Source organism: Malus domestica, chromosome 02, assembly GCF_042453785.1.
Source record: "Malus domestica chromosome 02, GDT2T_hap1".
Taxonomy (NCBI): Eukaryota; Viridiplantae; Streptophyta; class Magnoliopsida; order Rosales; family Rosaceae; genus Malus; species Malus domestica.
In genome coordinates, this window is record NC_091662.1 from 2,316,453 (window position 1) to 2,342,356 (window position 25,904).

At 36.4% G+C, this 25,904-nt stretch overlaps 2 protein-coding genes and 1 long non-coding RNA gene across 5 annotated transcripts; 1 reads left to right on the top strand and 2 right to left on the bottom strand.

Moving 5' to 3' along the window:
* The first annotated feature begins 3,127 nt into the window (after window positions 1-3,127).
* Window positions 3,128-7,715, top strand: SOS2 (son of sevenless homolog 2 (Drosophila)). 3 transcript variants are annotated; one of them, XM_008364679.4, is made up of 15 exons: window positions 3,128-3,351; window positions 3,680-3,953; window positions 4,176-4,238; window positions 4,367-4,438; window positions 4,524-4,631; window positions 4,742-4,816; window positions 4,958-5,011; window positions 5,157-5,282; window positions 5,672-5,761; window positions 6,037-6,159; window positions 6,349-6,468; window positions 6,561-6,677; window positions 6,884-6,940; window positions 7,046-7,120; window positions 7,339-7,715. In XM_008364679.4, the coding sequence occupies exons 2-15, from the start codon at window positions 3,789-3,791 to the stop codon at window positions 7,432-7,434; spliced, it is 1,341 nt and encodes a 446-aa protein (XP_008362901.2). In that variant the 5' UTR covers window positions 3,128-3,351; window positions 3,680-3,788; the 3' UTR covers window positions 7,435-7,715.
* Window positions 7,716-8,286: 571 nt separating this feature from the next.
* LOC114827419 (uncharacterized) lies at window positions 8,287-9,193 on the bottom strand. The gene is made up of 2 exons (XR_003776542.2): window positions 8,959-9,193; window positions 8,287-8,785 (listed from the first exon to the last, which is right to left on the bottom strand). It is a non-coding gene; the product is annotated as an uncharacterized lncRNA (long non-coding RNA).
* Window positions 9,194-11,702: 2,509 nt separating this feature from the next.
* On the bottom strand, window positions 11,703-15,158 carry LOC103426588 (EIN3-binding F-box protein 1-like). Its single transcript, XM_008364678.4, has 2 exons — window positions 14,806-15,158; window positions 11,703-14,251 (listed from the first exon to the last, which is right to left on the bottom strand). The coding sequence occupies exons 1-2, from the start codon at window positions 14,828-14,830 to the stop codon at window positions 12,333-12,335; spliced, it is 1,944 nt and encodes a 647-aa protein (XP_008362900.2). The 5' UTR covers window positions 14,831-15,158; the 3' UTR covers window positions 11,703-12,332.
* Between the last annotated feature and the right edge of the window lie 10,746 nt (window positions 15,159-25,904).

Here is a 25,904-nt window from a genome sequence, read left to right on the forward strand (position 1 = left end):
AACGGACATAAATTATCAAGGGATATGTGAGAAGTAAAATAGGATGTGTGAATAGCATACCCCACAAAGTAATGGATAAAGTCAAAATCAGAGTTTGCTTTACAAGATTTGCACAATATTGTATTTCAATGTCATATGAATATGTGCATGATTAAGTCATATCCTCACAAATTGAAGCTAGATGAGGCCAGACGATACTGAAAATACAAAGGAGGTCATTCATTTTCTTTCTAGAGTGAATAATAATTCAAGCATCCAATTGATTAAATTGTCATACCTAAATTTTTCTTCCGCATGATATATGCTTGCATTGAGTCACTATAATAAAATGGCTCTTTAGCAACAAAATTTCCTCGTTGATCGACGAACCAACGAGGGGCGACACATGGACCCTCAAAATGCAGGGCTATGAAAGGCCCACCGACCCGTATGACCACCTTACCGGCTTCATCTATGCTGTTGAGGGCAGAGGGAACAACGACGCCACCAAGTGTCGCCTCTTCCCGACCAGTTTCAGATGTGCAGCCCGGGACGGGTTCAAACAGATTGCTCCGGGATCGATTACCTCTTTCTTCGACTTAGGCAAGTCTTTTTTGATACTGTTGACCTTAAAAAATTACCAAGTCTACGTGGCGCGTAGACAGAGTAATTAATAAGCTAACTACGTCCTTCGATTGTATGCAGGGCGTGCCAACTCGTCGGCCGAACTCGGCCGAAGAGTAAAATTTGTTGATGTTGTGTTGGGTGCGCAGCTGACTTCTCGATCGTGCGACTGCGGCCGATGAAGAAACACTCTCGGCCTTCGGGTTCTAAAGCCTGAAGACAAGGCTACTAGCAGGGGCGGAGGAACCATAGGACCACAGTAGTCCTAGGCCCATCCTGCTTTTGTTTATAACTAAAAATTAGTACTACTTATTATTTTATTATTTTCAGTTAAATCATTCATATTTCCTAGACAAACTATCCGGCCCTCTTTAAATATTTTAAGAATATCCGGCCCTCTTTAAATAACCCTAAAGCCTACCTATAACCTATTCCAACTTCAAACACTTCATCTTCCATTCATTTTCCCAATACTAAAAATTAGTATTTTATTATTCTCTAATTCTAGCCGACTGTTGCTCTGCTGCTAGTTTGAAAAAATAGTCAGAACACTGCTTCTCTCAGTCTGATCCCTCCCGTGGTACACAAGCCGTACACTGCTTCTCTCATCTATAGCATGTCACAGTCTTCAACTAGTCTATCAATCTATTAGTCTTCAATTTCCATGATCCTCAAGAGTATGAACTTCGAATCTTCATAGTTGTCATTTTCAATATTTTTTTTACAATTTGCTAATTCATATATGTTGTCATCTACAATTGTAAATTAATTTAACAAATAATTTTTTTTTTGCAGATTAAAGAATTCAATTATTCCATCATTCCATAAAAAATACATTGAAGTTTAGTTAATTGGTCAACAACCCAAAGTATGTATTTTACTCTCAATTCCTGTTACAATTTTTTGTTTATAAATTATGATTAAATTGATGTCTTGCAATTTCTCTTAACTATTGCCTAATTTGTTTTAGTTTGTAAAATTAGCATATATGTTCATATTTCTTTTAATTTAAAGTTAGTGAGTCTATGTTTTTTTACATTTCAGTTATGGAAAGATATTTCAAAAGAAAAACACAACCTGAGATATTAGAACCGTCTCCAAAGAGTCCAAAGAACAATGAAAGTAGTTCAAAACAAACTTGTGTGGATTCTATGGAAATTAACTCGGAAACTCTCCAATATGATCATTTTCATATATATACTATGATGTTTTGGTTAACAATATTGTAACTACTATCGATTTAATTTTTTTTTAATATTTGTGAGAGGCCACTCCTAACCCGAAATCCTGGCTCCGCCACTGGCTACTAGTTTTGCGAAGTTCACAAATCGTCGGCGCCATATTTGGTTACTGTGATTATATTCGTAAGAGTATAAGCACGCCAAATTGACACCAAAGTATAAGGACACAAGTATTCAAAACAAATATACGTCTTGATTGTGAAAGTGGTTCAGCCGTCAGAATGCTGAACTCTAAATCCTACTTGTGAATAACCAATCATAAACGACTCGACGTTCAATGTGCTGAGTACAATAACTTGTAACACCTCGCTTCGCCAAGAAGGCTAACGAGATGACTTCTGCCGATAAGGATTCAAAAAATCCTTCTCGACCGAGACTTTGATAGGTAACCTGTCGGCCTTGTCGCATTGTTATTTATCCAAACTGAAGATGCTTCACGGTCGGCTGATTCTATGGCAACAGTGCTGTTTATCCAAACTGAAGATGTTCGTTGGTTGTCTCCACAGTGCTGTTTATTTAAACTGAATGTGTGTCGGCGAAAAGGGAAAACAAAAATCTCAAGGTTGTTGAGAGGTTTCGCGTAGAGCGAGAGAATGCGCAGGGTAATTTGTGTGTTGAATTGGAGAGGTTTGTTTCGATGTTTTCTCTCCTTATTTATAGCAGCCAACATGTATTGAATCCTAATCACTCCCAGATTAAAGTTCCTTCTCATGATCCAACTTTATCTCGGCCAATCCTATTCCTACCAAGACTTTGAACATAACTTGTTATTAGACCATATTCAATCCCAGCATCCTGATCTCGTCGAAACTCCTTCTCATAACAGGATTCGTCCACATTCCCAATTTCCGATAGGATATGGCCAACTTCGATTGTGCGGCCCATGGGCTGAATATCTCCCAATGACACCTACACATGACTTATGGGCCGAGAATGATTCTAAACTCGGCTTATCGAACACTGGGCCAAGAAAGATCTAAACTCGGCCCAAAACAATATTTTTGGACCCAAACAGATACTTATATGGTTATTTTCAAAAAATAGTACACACATATCGTTCTTGCCTTGGTATATAAAGGTTCGAGCAAATCCTTGAGGGATTACATATCGAGTTTCAACAACGGGTATGCTAGGTTCTACTAAATGTAATCAAATAGCAAACAATATGGAGAAATGAGTTACGATTATAATCGATGTTGGATTTTGAATTAGTTCAAAAGAAATAGATAACAAAAGAAAAGTGGCATATGTATACTTTGGTGGGACATGAATATACAAATGGTCATGAAAATACAAAATGGTCGTACTTACGTCACGTCATCATTTGCAAACCTTCGACGTTATTTTCACATTTTCAGCGGCTAAATTTGGACTCTCTACCTCTCCGGGCAGCCTCAGCCTCGTCGGAGCCGACCCGACAAACCGTTTAAGTCGGGCACCCAGAGCAACCGAAGGCACGTACCTTTATCCCCACGGTGACTATCCACCAGAATATTCTCATTCTCCGGTAAGTACCTCGCCGGAATATTCCCCATTATGAATGCATCATTCTCCTTTCTTTCAAATTATGCTCTCTGACTTCGATTCTCCAACTCCTGATTAGTTTGTGGTGAAAATCACAGCCACGTGAATTGAATTGACCAATTTTCCAATTCTGTTTATGCTCCATGGTCCATCACTGATCGTTCAGCATCCCAAACAATGTCTTAGGGTTCATAAATTTCGTGTTGATTGAAGTTAATTGGAAAAGATTTGATTTTTATGCTTGTTTATGAAAACTGGAACTTGGGTTGACTGAATTTACTTCTAATTTCATGTTAATTTTGAATTCTTAGTGAAATCGAAGCTGAAATTGTCTTGCTAGATCGTGAAAGTTTGGGTTTTCCGGGAATCGGAGAGTTTGGTTCTGTGATTTTTGTGGGAAATGAGCTCAGAGGGACGACAATGAAGAAGAAGTCGAGAAATGTAGGGAAGTATGAGGTGGGGCGGACGATCGGCGAAGGGACATTCGCCAAGGTTAAGTTTGCGAGGAACTGCGAGTCCGGCGAAAGCGTGGCCATGAAGGTTTTGGCCAAAAGCACCATTCTCAAGCACAGAATGGTTGATCAGGTGATTTACTTGTTCCTCCTTAAATTATTGTGTTTTGGATTGCAGACGCGGCGTAGCCACATTGGATAGAAAGGATGCTCTTCCTATACACCGAGTTTAAATCCCCGTATCTCTAGTTTATATAGTTTTTAGATTAGTTTTAGGTAAAATATTGCTTGTATGTATAAAAAAAAATTGTTGTGTTTATGGAGTAGGCTAACTTCTATTCAATTTCTGTTTCAGATTAAAAGAGAGATATCCATAATGAAAATTGTCAGGCATCCTAATATTGTAAGGCTGCTAGAGGTATGTTTACGCTGTCCCGGATTAATGCCTCATTTCCGAACTTCTGTTAATATTTGGAAATTTGTATGCTGATATGCATTTTTTTTTTCGCCCCTGTTTCTATATGCTTTCTCCTTTCCAAATTCTAGGTTTTGGCTGGTCGGACGAAGATATTTATAATTCTTGAGTTTGTAACTGGAGGAGAATTGTTTGATAAAATTGTAAGGCTACTTATTCAAGATTGGGACCCATATTATAATTCGTATAGGTGAATCTCTGTATTAACAATTGTATTTTTATTTACAGGTTCACCAAGGAAAGCTTCCTGAAAATGAATCCAGGAAATACTTTCAACAGCTTATAGATGCAGTTGCCCACTGTCACAGTAAGGGTGTGTACCACAGAGACCTGAAGGTGCAAACCAATATCCCGTTGACGCTGATTGTACTTGCTTTTGTGGTTTCTGTACAGTGCTGTGGTTCTTATTAGTTTTTATTTCTTTTCCTTGTGATGTACATTTACAGCCTGAAAATCTTCTCCTTGATGCTTATGGAAATTTGAAGGTTTCTGACTTTGGACTAAGTGCATTGCCCCTGCAAGTAAGGATGATCTTGTTATTTTAATATTCAATCAAGCTTGAGAATTTTAATTTTACGTGCATGATTTTCTTATACTTTACCTTTTCGTCTTTTCTCCTATGTCTTTGACCAATGGTCCTGTGTTGCCTAATCCTTGAGCAGGGGGACGGTCTTCTTCATACCACGTGTGGAACCCCAAATTACATTGCGCCTGAGGTAAAATTTCTTGAAACTTACTGAATTCACACCATCCACTTGATGAGATAGCTAACTGATAATTTGTGCAAAAACAATAATATAGAATTCAGTTGGAGAGAACAAAATCTTATGCTAAATATGTTCTGTTACCATTGCCTAACAGGTGCTGGGTGACCAGGGTTATGATGGCTCTGCTGCTGATATTTGGTCATGTGGGGTTATCCTATTTGTTTTAATGGCTGGATACCTCCCATTTGATGAGACAAACCTATCCACCCTCTATAGAAAAGTATGCTTCCATTGCTTGATTTAGTAAGAATTATGTCAACTTATACAACGTTTGGAATTGCGCATTGCAATGTTCATGCCTAACACTATGGTTTCCTTCACTATTTGTGAATATCTTGCACGGGAACTTATTTTTCTCAATTTTTTTTTCTGAGATGTCATATTGTAATTTGTAACTATCCTATTGCATGCCTGTTCACGTACTTGGAGATGCTGTATCACAGTATCAGAAATGCAACCAACATAGGCTTCTGAACACAGTTACACTTTTATCACCCATAGGAATGTGGATTTGGTCCTGCCCGCCACTCCTACAGTGTTTCTCTATAAACTGTATGGATATCGCTAGAGTGATAGGAGATTCTAACTCTTCTTTTGTCTTGTCTGTAGATTAATGATGCAGACTTCTCCTGTCCGTTTTGGTTTTCTCCCGAGGCAAATAAATTGATACATAAGATACTTGATCCCAATCCCAAAACTGTGAGTACATTCAGATATTAGTAATTTTTGTGCCAGTTGATTAAAGGTCTATATGATTAACTTCACACTATAATTTATTGATCAAATTCAGCAGCATTACACAAGTATATATAAAATCGATCCTATATTTTTCGGAAGCCATATGGTGATAAAGTATGTGTTATAATCGAGAGAAAACTGGTTTCTCAATCAGTTAAAGGAAAAAAAAATCTACATTTTTTTGGAGGGTTAAGGAATCTCCTAACTTTGTTTTACTGGTTCATGTGTTAATGCAGCGAATTCGGATTGATGGAATCAGAAAGGATCCATGGTTCAAGAAAAATTATGCCCCTCTCACATATAGGGAAGATGAGGAAGTAAGCTTGGATGATGTTCGTGCAGTTTTTGAGGATATTGAGGTTGGTTAATGTTTCTTTTGTGCTATATAAGTAAGAAACTTTCAAATGCAAAGTTGTAAAATTTTGTGATTTACATTATTATTGTGTACAGATTTGTAGGATGCAGTAAAGTAGTGATATATGCATTTCAAGGTCTATTTGATTACTAAAGAAGAAAGTATTTCTGCACTATTGGTATGTATGTCACAGGACCAATATGTAGCGGAGCGGTCAGAAATTAAGGATGGTGGTCCTTTGTTAATGAATGCGTTCGAGATGATTACCCTATCCCAAGGGCTAAATCTATCTGCATTGTTTGACCGGAGACAGGTATAGTTGTATACTTTCAGCACTTCTGCTGCCGCACTTTTCCTCCCCTTCCCAATTGTTGTCCTCTCTCAAATGTCACCTTTTTCTTGCAGGATTATGTAAATCGACAAACCCGATTTGTTTCCCGCAAACCAGCTCATGTTATAATTTCAAATGTAGAAGCTGTTGCGGAATCAATGGGTCTCAAGGTCCATACGCGCAATTACAAGGTATTGTTGCACCTTGACTTAAGCAGCCCAACATTGACTAATGATCTCGGTTTAGGTTTGAGTATTACCGGTTGGGTTACCGTAGTGCTTTGTATTGGAATCTAATATGTACTTTGGATGATGCTACCGAAAATCATTTGGTTATTTTTCCTACCTTTATTTAATATCACATGTTCTAATTTAGTGTTTGAATTTTTGCACCGCAGACAAGACTTGAAGGAATATCCGCAAATAGGACGGGACAATTTGCAGTGGTCCTAGAGGTAATCTTTTAAGATTGTCGGCATATCCATTGTAATTATCTTCCCAAAGGAAGCCCGATCTCGGTACAACTACTACTTAACATGATCGTTATCTTTTGCATATAGGTTTATGAAGTTGCACCATCCCTTTTCATGGTAGATGTTCGAAAGGCTGCCGGAGATACTCTTGAATATCATAAGGTTAGCTTCTAGTGGATGGCATAAATTCAAATCTAGTTCATTATTGTTTGCCTATCATACTTGACTGCAACAGTACGATCTTTTGACGGGTCTCAAGTACACAACATGGCATTCCTGGATTCGTATTTTGTTTCTCCTTGTACAATGTTTCTTTGAAGATTGCATGCCTGCAACAGTTAATTTAACTTTCCTGTGATTCTTTTCGGTTCTTTGTGCAGTTTTACAAGAATTTCTGTGCCAAATTAGAAGAGATTATTTGGAAACCGAAGGAGGGTATGGGTCGTTCAAATCTCCGTAAAACAATGACTTACTGATCCATTTCCTTGGGTGTGAAACAAATCAGTGAGCAGACTAACAAAAGAAGGCTACATCACAAGGAACGTGCCCTGAAGCTTGGCCAAGTTTTAGTGGCAACAAACTAGTGTGTCCTCCACATGTTGTATTTGCTTGTAATTTTTTTTTGTATGTTTTTCGTTTCGATATGTATTTAATCTACGTTGAGAGAGATCGCCATGTATTTAGTATACAAAGGATTCTCAGAATGTAAAAATCATGAAGATTGTTGATTTAATCCACCGGTATAGGAGTTTCTTAATGTTTTTCACAAGTAATTGAGATCCTCTTCGGATCTCGCAGTTTGGTGCCAACGAACCGAGTAATTCGGACCATTTATTTTAAAATTTATGGCCCCTATTAGTTCTTCCCATTGGACCTACTTACACAAACCAAGGGTCTGGATTTCTCTCTCTCTTGGACAGTCTGGATTACTCGGTCCATCTGTTTCGACTGAGATTCGAAGAGGATCTGAATTCTTTCACAAGTATTCTTTCTTGCATCAACCTTTTTCACTACAATTCTTCTCACTGCATGTCCATGTCATGGCCTCGAGTTATTAGAGAATGTCCCATCACTAGTTGTATATATGTAATCACGGGTTTATCTCTTATCACGACACATGGTTGTATACCACTGGCGTGACACGAGAATCTCTCCCTAGTTTCATCTATTGAATTATGTCACTATATAGGTATTTGACGAGAGAGACAAACATATGGTCATTTGCACCGACGAGACTCAAGAGTCTCTTAAAGTTATATCACTGTTTATGTAATGATTTTGATGACAATGGAAACAGCAACAATCTAAAGAGCTTTCCTACCTGAAACTCAAAAAACAATCCATGGAAGGACTTCGTAGACTTAAAACTGTGAGAGCTTATCAGTCTATCAGTATCATAGCTGCTAGAGTACATCGGAAGCGTAAACTTGATTATTTAGAATACAAGCCGTATCCGGCAAAAGCAGAATCTGAGTCAGACGATCACATGACCTCCGAATCTCCGACACAGGTAAATGCTCTTAATCACTTAAGCTACAAGCTGCTTGCAGAAACATCGTTACATTAAAACTAAAATCCAATATATTCAAGGTTGGTACAACTTGTTCCTACATCTGCATTTCCATGAGAGGAGATAATAGCTCTCATCTCCCTGGTAAGTTGCTGCCTTGAGTTTACTACTCTTGTGGTGCGAAGAAGCAACGAGAGTGGCCGTACAAGGCCTGCAACTCATGCATTTGTTCACGCACCGCGGCGGACTCGATCCCAGCACCATCTTCATTTGATTTTTTAACCGTTGATCACCAGCTCTCTTCAACATTGACTCAGCTACGAGTGAAAGGAAAAAATAATTAGAAGAACCAAGATATACATTTAGCGGAGAACTGTTATTCGCATGCCAAAAAAGTCATCATATTGGAGGGAGGAGTAATTTGGAGTGCCAATAACAGTTTTTTTTTAGCAGAGCGATGTCTCAGCTTAAATGGGTTCGTTTCGGTTACCTGAAATGGAAGGAAAGAATGTGAGAAAAAAGATGAGAAACATGACAGCGACTGTGATCTTTAACCCATTGGGGTGATTTCTTGAAGAAGCCATCAATGGAAAAGGAAAGAAGAAGAAGAAGCTATGGCTTATGAGTGTGACTTTGACCACCGTCTGAAGCAATGCATCTTCTGAGTTTTGATGGAGCGATGATATTGTTTTTTAACTGAAGTTACAAGTTTTTCTGTCTGAATTGACTTTTCCTTGCCTTTGCCTTTTCAAATTATTGGTGTACAATTGTCCTCTACTTTGTCATCATGCAAACCCTTTATTCCCTCCTGTGGTGACTTTTTATGTCTTCCTATTTTGTGCAGTAACGATTAAGTTATGTCAATATTTTATATTAATTTTTTAATAAAGATAATAAGACAAAAAGTAATATAAATATAAAATGTTGACGTCGCTTAATCGTGATCACACAAATAGAAGAGCATAGAAGGACACCATAACTAGGAGGGCAGACAATCTGCCTCCATTCCCATCTGCTTTCTTCTCTTTAAAAAACATATATGGTCTTCAATCTCGAAGAAAAATCTTCAATAGAGCAGTCCAATCATGTTTCGTAAAACAACTCTTGTAAAAACATGAGTTACACTTACATTTTAACCACGTTCAACCCTCTACTAATCCTATTAGTGTCAGAGTTGTCTAATTGAGTCCTCCACAAAGAGTCCAAAGATAGTAGGGTTTGAAATAAAGCATTTTTCTACACGGTGTTATCAAGTTTTCTTAAGTTGAAAATTTTGCATTAATTGCCATGCCAATCACCATGGTCACGTTCATTGATGAGGAAATGTCTACCACAAAAATTCTTGGGTGTTCATCAACTGTTCGATTTTAATTTTTATATTTTAAAATAAAATTTTAATAATTAAGACATCTAAAATAATAAATATTCTGAAATACCCAAAAAAGTCTCATTTGTACCGACTGAAAAGTGAAGAGCCCATGCTTCGAAAGTTTTTACAGCGGTGTGTCTTAAAAAAATAAAAATTAATCGCAGTTATCACTTTTATTAAATTCTATGTTTTTGTGGTAAGACGATGTTCTAGTATACTCTGATATATTTATATACAACACCGAAGCATACTAGAATTTTCGATTTTAGTTAGTGGAAGAGAAACAACAATTTGCTCAAAAGGCCTCATCAATCCATTCATTTTCTTATAGATTAAGAACGACACGGGTGGGATTCCTATATTTTTCTTTTCATAGAAACAGGGAAGAATCTGTGCACAGAGACAGTCCTACTGCTCAACATATCAGGCCTCAGAAGAACCACATGTTGAGAGGACGCAGCAATAGTAGGCTATCAATCCCCCTACCACAAATCACGGGTCCCAAACACGAAACTCTTACAAAAAATACGAGATTATTTTTTATTTTAATCTTATCTGATCGCACATGATCCCATCTAATTGTGCAAATTAAATAGCTTTATCAAAAATTCTATTAGCGCGGATATGTTTTAGTTTTATTCGACAACATGTGATCCCATCCAATTGCCCTAGTTGGAATTTGATAGTCCTACCGGAGTTTTTTTGGCGGGTACTTTGAGGTACAAAAGGACAAAGAGTCATTCAAATGATAAAAGAATCAACACTGTAGCCATATTGTTATTCTTTCACCAGACCAGAAAAGATGGCTGCTTTGCTTGCTTTCATCACCTTGGGCGACTAAACTACTCTACTTGATCACCAGTTGCATCACCCTGACATTTCCACCACCTCACCCCACCTCACCATTGTCTTCACTGTAAACAAAAGGGGATACCACCACCACCACTTTCAACTGTTGCCCTTTAAATCGTCTCATAAAGTGTCATTAATTTCGATGTGAATTAGACCAATTGATCATAGTAGATGCACCACCGTCGCATATTGCTTGTATCTCAATCGGGTGGAACCGCAGGTAGAGACAGAAAAAAAAGGATACAAAACGCCCTCATTGTATAAAGTGTCATTCATTTCAAATACAGATTAGATGAATTGATCAAGGGTACACCACTCGTTTACCCTAAGGGCAGTGGTAGAGTTACACCCACGACTAAGGTGGGCTGTAGCGGAGCCTTAGTTTGAACTCTTGCTAATACTTTATGTATTAACTTATTTTAACATATTATACTTATATATAGCCCACCGAATTCTCATAAAAACTAAAATTTAATATGTAATTAATAAAGATTTTTAAAGAAAAAAAATGAATTTGTATTACCTATTATGTTAGTTTGGATTATTATTTCAGATTTTAAAGTTTCATATTCATGTATCATTATATAATTTTATGTAGGTACGAAAAAATTATGTTACTTTATAGTAATTATCTTAGTCAGCCCACCCATGAAACTCATGAAAAAAATCTTGGCTCCGCTCTTACCCTAAGAGAATCTTGTGTACCACCGCCCCATGTTGCCTCTCTCAATCGGGTGGAACCACGGATTGAAAAAGACCCTCTTTATGCAAGTGGTGGTAGTACCCTAGAACTTGCCATTTACCCTAGTTTGACCCCGTTTCTAGATTCCTAACTAGAGTAATTTAGAATATCGCGTTATTTAAAGTAAAAGTGTCAATTCATTTCTCGATGAATTATTATCACCATTCATTTCCAACACCAAACCATGATCATTTGTTTTTGGTTTTCAATTTTCATAACTTTTTAGCGAGGACATCAAATCCAAGAGATAGTAAATCATCAAATACATGTGTACAACAAAAATGCATCCCATAATATATAGAGGAAAAAGGACAATTCATAGAAACCTGCAAAACTACGACTTGGTTGCCCTTAAACAAGGCTGCCATGGCAGAACGACCGGAATCGAAAACTAAGATATCAGACAACAGACTTCCATAAGACTGAAAATAGGTAAAAGCTTAATCTAACACGCCGGCTAAGGAATGTGGGACGAAGCTAAAAACACCAGGTAAACCATCCAGCGGAACAAAAAGAGGACCGAACGCGAGCGGAAACACCTTACATCGGCGCTTGGTGGACTGTATTCTCGGGGAACCATGGCGGTGAAAAGAGGCAACCTCCCGTTGATGAGAGGCTAAACAGCGGAAACAGGCTTTCCTGTTTGAGAAAGCCTGCAAAAAAGATGATGATGGAGTTATCTGCCAAAGTCCCCCCCTGGATAACAACCAAGCCGCTGATCTACCAGCAAGGCCACTACCAACGGGCCAAAAATGTTGTATGCTGAACGTGGATACCCGTGTGAGTGCTTAACATCTACGAACTGACGAATCTAACCCGAATTCTTTTGATTTCTTGATCTTACCCCTACTTCATATCTGCTTCTCTCCTTCGCTATATACGCTTATTGTTCTATTCCTTATTAGGCCAAGATATCGCATCTCCACAAGCTCTCCACAAGTAGCTCAATTGATCTGTAGCTGAGTGCAGTACAATGTTGGAGATTCAACCCCACCAGGGTCTGGCCCAATTTTTTCAGGGAAGGGAGGCTTTTGTGTGAGATTTCAGAACAGCCAGAAATGGAGAGGACTTGCAAGTTGATCTGATCTGCGGAAGAAAGGGCAGCAAGCCCAGAATCTGTAATCGCACACTTCGACACATCTAGCTCACGAAGAAACAAGCAGTTGTTTGCGATTGTCGCCAAGCTTGCATCAGTAATCTTTCTGCAACCATCAAGATTCAGTACTTCTAAAGTTTCCCCATGTAGCCTAACCAACGCCATAACGACTTCATCTGTCAAATTCAAGCATCCGTTAAGATTCACTTTGACAAGCCCTTCCTCCAAGCTCTCAAGAAGTGACAGAACCCCTGCATCTGTCATTCCATATAGACCACTCATGTCTACATTATGGAGCTGAGGGCACAACCTTCCTACCATGGCCAGGCTAGCACTACCGAACCCAGGGCAGTTTCGGATGGACAAGGATCGAAGCGATCTGCAACTAGAGGGGATAGGTACTGCTGCACCTACATCCTTGATTCCCATGCACTTCACTAGGGTAAGAGATCTCAGCTTTTCTCCGCAGTTCGAGAGGGCAGAAATTATCCCTGATTGGGTAACCCTGTTGCACTCCTCCAGTTGCAGGCTCTCAAGTGATCCCGCAGCTTTGGCAAAAGCTACCAGCCCGTTGTCGGATACAAAGCAGCACTTGCGAAGACACATCTGCTTCAAATTTGTGCATCCCTTGCCAATGGCTTCGAGACTGACATCTGTGGTTCCCCGGCAAGATGTGATTGTTAATGAAGCCAGATTCTGCAGAGCTTGAGCATTACCCATGACCCAAAAGCCTTTCTCACTCACATTCTGGAGACCACTGAGAAACAAATTGGTAACAGCCTTGCCATAATGTCCAATCACGGCAAGAGAGAAATCTGTGATGTTCAATGCCTGAAGCCTTACCTTCATCAGCACGGACGAACCTGATGATAACAGACTAGATACTCCATGATCGCCAACTAGAACGCAGTCTCTGATACATATGGACTGCAACTTGGAGCAAGACCTTCCAATAGCTTGCAAGCCCTCGTTCCCAATCCTTGAACACGATTCAATATTCAAAGAAGTCAAATTTGGGCAGTTCTCTGCGATTGCAATCAAACCCCTGTTGGAAATTGACGGGCACTGGAAAAGATCAAGCTTTGCCAACAAAGGGCATCCTTTAGCTATCTCAATCAGGCCTTCGTCACCAACAGAAGAAATGTCCCACAAAGCAAGAGACTTGAGAGAAGGGCATCCCTGAGCAACTGCTGAGAGGCCAAGGTTGGTAACTCCGCGGAATGAATTGCTACCTCGGATCGATAGCTTTCCTAGTCCCCCACGGCTACTGGTTCCAACAGAAATAGCAGCAAGTCTAATATCTGTTGCTTTTTTCCCTTCCAAACACCTTGTGAGGAAACCATCATTTTCCTGTTCTGGATCTTCATCACCGTTGGTCATTTCAGTGCCATCGGAATTGTCTGCAACAGGGTTCTTGCATAGATCAACCTTGCGGACACTGCTTAAGAGCATAAGCCACTTCTTAGAGACGGATGCACACGAGCTCCTCTCTTTACCTCCATTGAGGCGCCTGAAGATCTCAAAGAGGCATTCATCGGGAAGAACGTCGATTGAAGGCTTCTTGACTTGCTCGAAATCGCTCCTTCCTGAGGCGAATTGGGAACTGATGCGAGCCCGCTTGCTAGGAGGGCAATACACATCCACATGGGAGCCCATTGACAACAGGCAACCCAAATCCATGGGATTTGAGTAAAAAGAACCCCCAGGGTAGAAATCATCATCACCTGAAAAACCCGAAAACAAAAACTAAATTCAGCTACAAGTATTTACAAATTTGTTCAAAACCAGCCAAAATCATAACATCTGATGAAGAAATTCTGCATGCCAAGCCTTAAGTCTGAACAAAACTACAGGCTTTCATATTGAATTCAATTTGTATGGATTTATCATTCAGTGTAACATATTATGCAATCCTGTTGAATCTAAAAACTACTAATTGGGATTTCTCAGCTAAATTTTCCCCCTAAAAATTCTCAGAAAGGTATGAGATTTCTGAACAGAGCAAACATCCAAAGCATATAATCACAACATAATATATCGAAAATTCAACCAGGCACTAAATCTAAGCATTCTTCAACCACTAAGGGACCAAAAGATTACAGCTATACAACATACAGATCAATACGAACTAGGTACAAAGATTACAACTTTAACACCAACCTATTAAAATTAAACCAAGAATAACAAAACCCATTAAACCAATTAACCAAAATCCACCAAAACTAGATCAAAATCCCACAAAAAACCAAAAAAGTAGAAGCAAAAAACAGAGACTCACCGCTGTAATTAACGAGGGCAGGCATGATCGCAGGCTCGTAACAATCCACGACAATCCAGAGATTTCAAAAACAAACGAGTCGAAGACGAAAAGCGTTGAGATCAGAGCGACGAAGGCGCAGAGCATTTGAGGAAGCACCCTAGCGAGTAGGGAAAAAATGGAGGTGGAGGAGGAGGAGCGTAATGAAATTGAATGGGGGAAGGTGTGGGGGGACACTGGGTATATATATACGTCACTCGGAGAAGATTATACTCAGAAGGGGGAAATATGAAGGTGTCGCTCTCACCTTCTCTCTCTCTCTCCCTCCTCCTGTCGCTCTCTCTCTCTCTCTCTCTTTCTCTCTCCTCTCATACATCTGATTCTGCTACATGCATTGTATCCTTCTTGGATACCAGTCTCCCCTTGCTCTAACCACCTCCCCTAAGCCCAATACCGCCAAACCGGAAACCGCCATTTCCCTTTTTCCCTTTTTTTTTTTTTTGGGAAAACTTTTTAAGACATTTTTGTTTTTCTCAATCTCTACAAACTTATATTTATAAAAACAAAAACAAAAAAAAACAAAAAAAAAACAAGATGCATTGAACGATATTCTGTTTTACCCTAAATAGACATATATATACGAAGAAATGAGATAATGAAATGGGTATGCTAGTTCGTTTATTTAACTTAATTCACATCTGCTTACAAATTGCATCGATTGATTACCGTGTTATACGCTTTTGGTTTTGAATGGTTTTGCTTAAGCCTAATTAAGTTTGTAATGAGGAGTTTATTGTAAGTATCATGCATATGTCATTATGGATACATATAGTGTGTAATGTATTCATAAGAATACTAAATGGAATATTTTTTTTCTTATATTTTTTGGGGGGAAGAACCTTGAATTTTGCATGTTCTTGTGTCATGCATAATGGTTTGTTTAATTGGTAATTTTATTTGCATTTCGAAATTTTATAAAAGTTAAGATCGATTTTTTTTTTCCATACATTACATCAAATTGGATGCTGGATTTTCATTGGGTTTTTTCCCCATATGTATATATGTATATACATTCATCAAATACTGTGGTCCAAAGTCCCCTTGTATTAGGAAAAGAGAATCCAACAAGTTTTTCATTGTAAGATATATGCCCTAAAAATAGATAAATAACGAAAAAATGGAACTATTGTATTGTGTTTTCTTCTTGTATATATGATTAAATGTACATGGACATGGCTTAAAAACATGGGTACACTGAATCTTTGTGCTTTCCTTAGGTAATTCTTCCCTAATATGCAACGAGGATAGAGAAGCTCCTCTCCTAGTTTGGATAGAAGAAATATGACTTAATCGGATTAGGGATTCCAACTATATACTCATGATTATTCGTATGTGGACATGGCTAAATACATGAGTATAGTGAAATTGTGTGCTTCCGTAGTTTGGGAATAATACTTTACATATTTCCGTTGTAATGGCGTTGCTACGGTGCGGAATACGACTTAATTGTATTAGAGATTCCAATTTTACTTGACAATTTATTTATCATCTTAGGATGAACCCTAGATTTTTCTTGTTATCTCGCTGGAAAAGTTGAACCTTAAACCTGAATGTAATCATATTTATTTCCTCACCCTTTAGAGAGATTTTTTAGTGTGCTTGTACGTAAGGGTACACCACACATCATTATACAATTGGAGGAACACTTGAAGAAAAAAAATTGCTTCGCTTGTATAATAATATGTATCGTACCGTCATGTGTTTCCGGACCCACTAAAAAATCTCTCCATGCCATTGGCTAAACGGGCATAATTCGGTATCCTCACCTAGGTTAACACACAAGAAGTTGAAGGCAAATTGTGGTTAAATACCCTTCTATCGCTTTCTATACTTTTTTATCTATTAATTACTTTCTTAATCATCAATTATAAAGCATAATCATTTGGCACAACTTGTGTCGGCTCTACAGTTCTACTGATTGAGTGTTATCGTGTAGGATTAAATCCTTTCACCTTAATCAATAAATGTTAATAAAATCTGATTGCACTGATATTTTGCTATGACTCAATCATTTGATTGGAAATTAGATAAGATTAATATAACCAATAGGATCCTTTCAGGATTTCTTTTTGTGAGAATTTTAAGAATTTTTTATCGTATTCGTTCATCATATATTGTATGATTAGAAATATTTTTAAGTTTTTTATTAAAAATTAAACATAAATAATACTTGACGAAATTAATTACATAATATATGATAAACAAATATAATTAAAAAATCTCTAAAATTCTCACACAAAAAAATCCAAAGAGAATCATCATTTTATATATAAACAAACACTATTTATACTTTATACGTATTCTGTTGTTTTTATTCTTCCTACTCGATCAGGTTCGTTCATCTAGGAATAACGCTTTTGTATAAATAAGAGACAAGTCTTGCAATCTTGAGTCAAAACACCATGATGAGTCAACAATTAACACTTGCATTCAGAATGGTGAATGTCTAGTATTTCGGTAACCCTCTCGAGAACGGACAAGGATTGTCTGTACTTCTACTTTTGATACCCTCTCGTGTCTTTTTTGTTTATATGGTCACAGTTAAATCACGTCAATATTTTATATTACTATTTATTTTTATCTTATTATCTCTATAAAAAATAATTTAAAATGTTGACGTGGCTTAATCGTGACCACACAAAACAAGAGGGCACGGAAGGGCAGACAATCCTTGTCCCTCAAGAAAATCGAAATTTGTTTTTGCGATCTTAAAGAAACGGTGATGTACATTACCTTATGAGTTATCATTGAATTGAATGAGTTTAATTTAATTTATCTGCTATATAAACTTCAAAACTTAAAGTAATCTAACAATAATTAATAGGTGCAAGTGGTTCTTTACCATCATTGTGGAAAAGTATTGAACTTTTGCATGACGATGTGGCTCTTTACCTTTCTCGTGGAAAAGTGTTGAGCCCTTTAATGTGCTTATTTCCTATTAATGACATATTATATAATTTATAAATTTAATTTAAAAAACTCGTCAAGTTAGCGTTACTCTACAATAAAAGGTTAAACTTTGACTAATGACTATGAAGAAAGGAACACAGAAATAAAAAAATAAAAATAAAAGAAGCATGACGGAGAAATAATTTTCACACAACTCTTTTAATTTTATGTACACCTTTTGTTTTACAGTTTATCCAACTCAAAGTTAAAAATTATCAAGGGTGTGGCTGTGGGAAAAAATTGTACGTAGATATTACATCCCCATAGATTGATACAATTATTATGCTAGATCCCTTTTAATTTGTCCTTCCAAAAAAAAAAATTCAGAATTACTATCTTTTTATTTGGACCGCTATAAGTTGGACACAACATTACTGAGTGTGGTGGCATGTCTAATCAAGTTGCATATATTTATGTGGGATAAAGATTGGTGGATTATGGGGCTTCCTTTATATCTTTGGATTTGTAAATGTGACAGCCATCAACACTCTAAACATTTAACTTATATGATTCAACTTGCACTCTCTAATATGAAAAAACAACGATTTTCTTCACAAAGTTGAATAAATGTTCATACTAGACCTAACAAAAAAATGGAAACTTCATGAAGAAAACAAAAGAAGGTTATTAGAATGTCAATGTTAAATAATATAATTTATCATGATTTAGATTCAAATTAATCTTTGAGCGTCATTAAGCATGTTACTGGTACCAACTATTTATTAGACTAATAATCTCTTTCTTCCACAATACTAAATGAGAGGTCCCATGCTCTCCAAATGTGTAATGATAAGGTTGTACCTAATTTGAAATCTAATGTGACAGTTAATATGAGTTAAATATTCAGTCTTATCATATATAAAAGGGAATTATTTTCGTACTTCTAATTTCTTCTTTAACCGTCGCCGCCTTGTTTGTATCTCTAAATTTCAATTACTCATTATTTAATCTAACAGTAAAGTGAGAAAAATAAATCTAAAAAATAGCATTTTTCATAGTTAAAATCCATATAGCACTAAAAGCTAGTTTGGTATTGCTGTGTTTTGAAAAAAAATTGCTGTGAGAATAAGCGGTTGTGCTGTGAGAAAAGCGGCTGTGAAATAAATCAGCAGAGTGTTTGGTAAACTTTTTTGTAAAAGTGTTTTTGGAAAAAAAAAAAACAGTCTGATAGTGGGTCTTTTCATTAAAAGAGCACTGTAGCTCCGTATGTTTTGAAAAAAAACCAGTTTTCCAAAGCTGCAAATAGCTGCTTCAGCTTTTTCTTTGATTTCAGCTTATTCTCACAGCAGCTTCCAAAATAAGTTTTTTTTTTAGTTTACCAAACACCTAAATCCCTCATAACTTTTTTTCATGGATGCTTTTTTTTTTAAGGAAAACTAATGAAAATGACAAAATAAAGGGTAAAGTGAATAGTACCGGGATTAACTTTTTAGTGTAAAAATGTGGTTTTTCGTTAAAATGAACAGTACCGGTGCTTTTCGTTAAAGTTTCTTTTTTTTTAAGCACCTCACTTCCAAACTATCCCTAAAACAAAGAAGAAGAAAAAGGTAAATCTTTCACATCCATTGACAAGTAGCCTTCAAACTACACCAAAACCACAAGTAAACCTGCGGTGGTCAAAAATTGTTTCCCAAAGAGAGTGAGTTCCACATACATGTCGGTAGCCTTGGAGAAAAGAAATTTCAAACCAGAAAAGAAGACCCAGTTTCCCCACCATCATCGAGCAGTAATAATTTGATCACTTTATTTTTATTTATTGAAGCACTACCTTTTTTAGTATTGTTGAATGAGTTTAAATCTTTTAAATTTGTGTCTATTCATCATATAATTTTTTTAATTTAAACTCATTCAATAATGATAAATAAAATAACGACCGATGAACCACCATCACTTGAGTTTCTTGAGCAAAAATATTCCTAAAAATGAAATATGGGTGTAGTGGGAGGGACCCACATGTCATATGCAATCTGTTTCTCTTCTTTTGCACAAAGAGAGGCTTTGTGAGGATGTGCAATGAATTTGAAACGAAAATTAATTTGGGAAGTTGTCTGTAGGTCCAATGCATGGCTCAAGCCTCAAAAAGAACGACGTTTTCATACTAAGTAGCTTTAGGAAAATGTTGTGTGGGTTAGAATCAATGGATCGCTTTCGAAGTCTCCAGACGTGATACAAAACTTGGCTTTTCTTTCTTTCGTTAAGTCGATGGGTTTATTCTTTTTCGGGATATGACAATTGCACACACCGTTTTTCTTTTTATACACAATTTTATTCTTGACTATATAAATTAAACAAAAATAACAAACAAGATTAATCATGAAAGTGCAAAGAGAGAAAAATTGTTGGTGGTTATCCTTTCCCATTTTTTTTCCTTAAATTCTGAGAGGATAGACTATAGCCAATGGTATTTTTCTATACATTTCTTAATTTTTGGGTTGTTTTATTTGTGACTTTCTTATAGATATGAATTAGCTGAGTACAAATCCTCTTCGGATCTAAAAAAATTGAAATGGTATTTTTCTATACATTTCTTAATTTTGGGTTGTTTTATTTGTGACTTTCTTATAGATATGAATTAGCTGAGTACAAATCCTCTTCGGATCTAAAAAAATTGAACTTAAGGATCAAATGATCCGGATCTTTGAAATTTGTTTCAACGGCTACAATTATTATAACTTTTAGAGGGATCCCCTGTTTGTAGCCGTTTGATCAAATTTCAATGGCCCGGATTATTTGATCTTTAGACTCAGTTTTTTTAGATCCGGAGAGGATCTGTACTCGAATTAGCTGATTGTGACTATTTTACATTGACAGATATTGCATAGATGCATGATACATCTAGTCATGTTTTTATTCTCTCATAAGAGAGCAATGCTATAGAGATCATCTATTCAAATAAAATTTTGTTAATCAATATTACGTGATTGTTGATAATTAAATTATTACTTAAGTATTAATTAACGAGAATTTTGGATAGGAAAAATATGACTTAATTGGATTAGGAATTCTGATTATACGTATGTGGACATAGCTAAATACATGGGATAGTGAAGCTGTGTGCTTTCCTAGTATGGAGTACTACTTTCTAGTACATTACCGTTGTAGTGGCTTTGCAATTGCAACAGTGCAGAAAGTAGGAGCAGGATTATCTCTTTTCGAAATCTCCTCCCGTCCCTTACTCTCTCACTTTTTTTTTATCTCCCTATAAATAAGTTAACATAAAATCTTGACGTGATTTAATCGTGATCGTTCAAATTGAAAAAGACCATTCAATTTTTTTAATTTTTTATCTCCCTATAAATTTAATCGTGACTTAAAAGAAAAGAATCCTACTCCCCAAAAATATGAATTAATTGTATTGGGGATTCCAATTTTACTCTGTAGTCTATTTAGTTATGTTAGGAAAAATTGACCACTACTAGATTTCTCTCTTTTTTTTTTGGACGAACAAGATTTTTATTGCTATGTACGTTGGAAAAATTTAAACCGAATATAATCACATAGTCATTCCGTCACTCCTTGGGCTAACCTAAAGGGCATGATTAAGTTGAAAGCAACTTGGGGATTAATCCCTTTCTATCACTTTCTATACTTTTACGTATTAATCACTTTCTTAATCATCCAAATTATAAAGCATAATCATTTGGCACAACTTGTGTCGGTTCTAACAGTTCTGATTAAATTTTGTAATCAAATCACACTCTTAAGTGTTATCGTGCGGGATTGAATCATTTCACTTTACAGTAACAACAATCAAGCCTTATCTTATTAAGTGGGTCGACTATATGAATTTTAAAACGTTATTGGACTCAGTTTTGCGCCAAGTCTTCCTTCCTTTACTCTTTTGCCTCTGAGTCTCCGTCTCACAGTCACATTTTTCAACTAAAACATCTTAAATTTTCGATTCATGTGACTAAACTATCATAACTAATTTTCTCTCATCTTATCATTTCACCTTAATTAATAAATAAATATAAAATCTGATTACGCTGATACTTTGCTCTGGCTCAATTATATTTAGGGAATTTTAACGAAAAACTCTCAGTATTTTTCACTTTAACGAAAAACCATATTTTTACATTAAAAAGTCAATCATGATACTATTCACTTTACCCTTTATTTTGTCCTTATCGTTAAAACTTAAAGTTTTCAAACTATTTTCATTAGTTTTCTTTTATATTTATATAGTTGGAAATTAGATAAGACTTCTTACTCTATCAGGTTCATTCATCTAGGAATAACGCGTTTGTATAAAATAAGAGGCGAGTGTTGCAATCTTGAGCCAATACAGTATGAGTCAACAATTACATGACACACACTTTGAATTGAGAAGGGTGGATGTCCACTGATTGAATAACACTCCCAAATACACCTTAAACAGGGAATATTTTTTAGCACCATCTTAAAATGATATTGATACTCTCTACCCTATTAATTACTATTGGATAGTTTGACTTAATATATCTACTATATAAATCTCGAAACTTGAAGTAATCCAACGGTAACTAATGGGTTGATATGCATCACCACTAGTTTAGGGTAGTGAGTAAAAATGCGTTCTATAAATATACAATAAACGGTAATTCTAGGTACAACAACTACTTAGACCAAATTTTGTATGTGATTTGTCACACCCAAAAAACAGGCACTAACAGTGCCACGCTCTATCAGTAACACAATACTATAGTGTTAAAATCCAACACTATAGCACTACATTCCTAATAGAACGTAAGGCTATTTGAGGGGAATAAAATAATATATTTTTAAGCAGTACGGAATCAGAAATCATTTTGGTTAAACGAAGAATAAAAAGGGCAACTGAATTTGGATGAAATTTTTACATAGGAAAAGAACTTCACAATCTACAACAAAACCAAAGAGTTTAAGGTAATTATCATACTAAACCAACTCCTTAGTACAATTTGAAATGCAAAATGTTGAGTTTGGCTACAAAAATCCCTTTAAGACGGTGAGGCAATGAACGATCGAGAAGTTGACAAGTAACAAATAGCGCTTGTCCTGACTTTAGTCTAGAACGTATATTTGTAGGTGCACCGGTCCTGTAATAAAGTAGGGGTGAGCATCACAAACGTTCATTGCTCCCTCTCAAGGAATCCACCCCAGCTAGGTTTGACAATAGTATATGATACTTTATATACTATAGAAAAATGATTGATGCACAACAAAAGCTTTGTTTAGTTTTGAATATAGATTTTATGCTCACACAATTTCCTTTTAAAAAGAAAACAACGATCCCAATAAATCGCTACATGCCTGATGACCGGTCCAATGACCAACTACCCCCTTACCTGGACTAACTCTGAACAAACATACTTATGGTAAGGTATAGCGAGAGTGTCCTTTAATGCTCTACCCTTAGATATCATAGTACCTATCCTAGAAAGGTAGCGATACTAATCCCTTCCTAGTATCCCATCCGAAGGTTTAAGGGATCGAAACCCAAGACGGTCGCTATGCCCCCTTCACTCTCAAGTCATCACTTTAATTTGTAGCATAAAATAATTATGGATATCATGATATAAAAACAAAATCATTTTTCCTCATGTTTCTATCACAACAAAATCTATGCAGCTTTCATAGACATTCGTATATTTACATATACATACATGCACAAAATTTCATAACTAGGGTAAGTGAGGATCCCCCTACCTAGTCTCCAAGCCAAGCAAGCAATATTCCTCACCAATACCTCGATTAAACGCAAGCACCACGAGTAATTGGAGTCCCTAGTTCAACAATTACAATATGTCACTATATGTCCATATATAATGACTAAACTTTATTCCCATAACAACAACTATTTTCACAGTTCAATCCCTGGTATGAAACCAGCGACTTTGAGGTTTGTTTTCCCAGAAATTCAATATATCTTTCAAGCCAAAACACAATCCATCAATATTACAACTCACTTCTTCCATACAAACGTAATTTAAAGACCAAATTTGATGAATTTCGAGTCAAACATCATATTTCTCTAAATCTCATCCATATGAAACTTGTACAAAATCCCTGAAATCTGATCATATGTAAATCTTTACCTTAATGTCTCAGAAATCGTTGTCCAGTTATCAAACAGGCTTCAAAACCCTCAATTCCGAAGTTAAAACGAAGATTCACGTCACCACTGACCATATATACCTTCGTTTTAGCTAAAACGAAGGTATATATATATAAACACTTATATATATACACACATGAGCTGCAGAGCATGCATTGCATGCTAGCTCTCCCTCGAAAACAAATGGTGATGATCTCATATTTACAGCAATAGGAGGCGGCTACAAACTACATGCCAATAGTGTAGATTGACATCTGCTCTAAACATGGCCAATCAGATAAAGGCTTGGGCATTAAGCAAGTCACTTGCTAGATATTTTTATCTCCACTTTGGGTAGTAGTTTCTCTCCTACAAACACGTCCTACTACTAAAAACATGAATCACTTGCATCTCCTTTGCATGCATGTAAACTTACTTCCACCTGTAATTTGTAGAAAGTTTGATTAACTTTTAAACTTCCACGTGTAAAGAAAGGCCGCCTCCTGCTTATATTTGTGTAGCAATTTGACTACCCCATCTAATCACTTTCCACCTAGCATGCTACTAACATGACAAATGTATTCGTGCTGGCATGTTGGTTAATCCCTTGTGGCAAACTTAGTCACTCAATGCCTGCCATGTGCCATCAATTCAGCCATTCTTTGGTTGCCACATGGTGTTCTTCAATCCGTCAGATTTAAAGTTCCATTGTAAGTGTTGGATATATGTCAACAATCCGTAATAAAATAAATATGCTAATAATAAATACGAATAAATATATTTCAGAGACTCAACAAGATGAAATATTAATTAAGCAGAGTAATAAAAGATCGAGGCTTGCGTACCGCAATGTCATTGAAACAGAAATTTCGCCCCTACTCAGTGCTTGTAGTTCTACGGACGTCTGCTTCACCAGGATTCAACGATCTAAGTCAGAAATTCCAGCACAGGAAAATTGACTTCTGGCGAATATTAATGTGGTTCTCTCATAAATGATGTTTATGATTGCAGGAGAAGATTTATGATTTTTTCTGTGTACTAAATGCCATGCAGATGGATGTATATATAATGCGATTATACCTGTTCGCAACAGGTATAAGGAAGGGATGCATCTGTTAGGAAACATTTGCTGAAAAGGGTGTTTTTATTTCTGCGTTTTCACACTTCAGACTTCATCTGAAAAGATGAGTCTGTTGGTAAAAATAATTAATTAATTTAAATTCAAAATTAAAAATAAATAATTAATTTAATTATTAGAGCCCAAGACCCATCTTTTGACAATTAAATATATATTAAATATATATTAATTATATATTAATTACTAATTAATTAGTACATCCCAAGGCCCATCTTTTGACAATTAAATATATATTAATTATATATTAATTATAATTAATTATATATTAATTACCAATTAATTAGTACACTCCAAAGCCCAACCCCAAGGGTGAGCCCAATTTTAGTCTCCAGGCCTATTACTCCAATCACTTTCTATAAAGGACAAAGCCTTATAAAGTGATAAAATCTCTTAGGAATGGCCAATGTGGGACAAAGAAATTTCTACTCAAACTACTCAAATTTTCAATAGTAAGTTCGTTTGAGCTCTGAAAAATAATCCAAACGATGCCACGAGCTCGTAATCTCGTCCACTTTCATCTTTTTACCTCAAAATAATCTATGAACTCAAGTAAAATTATCACCCATTTAAAATGAACTATAAATTGTAAAATTCGTAGGTACTCCAAAGTTTATAAAAACACTTCTAAAATTTCAGGGTCTCACATGATTGTTGATGATTGAATTATTGCTTAAGTGTTGTTTAACGTGCTTATTTCCTATTAGTGACATATCACAGAATTTGAAATTTGGTTTATAAAGCTGTGTTTGTACCATACTTGACCAATTCCGAAACTACTGAGCACCGGTCAACGTTATACCGTCAAGGACCTAGAAGAGTTTCCCTCCAACCAGGAGGCCAATCACAGCGCGACATGTATTGACATCATAAGCCAATCATAGTGCGACACGTGTCAACATCAGAAGCCAATCACAACGC

Excerpts from the sequence above, each read along its gene's own strand:
- SOS2 (XM_008364679.4), top strand. The coding sequence starts at position 3,789 with ATGAAGAAGAAGTCGAGAAATGTAGGGAAGTATGAGGTGGGGCGGACG. Across the intron at positions 3,954-4,175 it reads AGCACAGAATGGTTGATCAG|ATTAAAAGAGAGATATCCAT; the intron begins GTGATTTACTTG and ends TTTCTGTTTCAG. Across the intron at positions 7,121-7,338 it reads ATACTCTTGAATATCATAAG|TTTTACAAGAATTTCTGTGC; the intron begins GTTAGCTTCTAG and ends TTCTTTGTGCAG.
- LOC103426588 (XM_008364678.4), bottom strand. The coding sequence starts at position 14,830 with ATGCCTGCCCTCGTTAATTACAGCG. Across the intron at positions 14,252-14,805 it reads TGCCCTCGTTAATTACAGCG|GTGATGATGATTTCTACCCT; the intron begins GTGAGTCTCTGT and ends CGGGTTTTTCAG.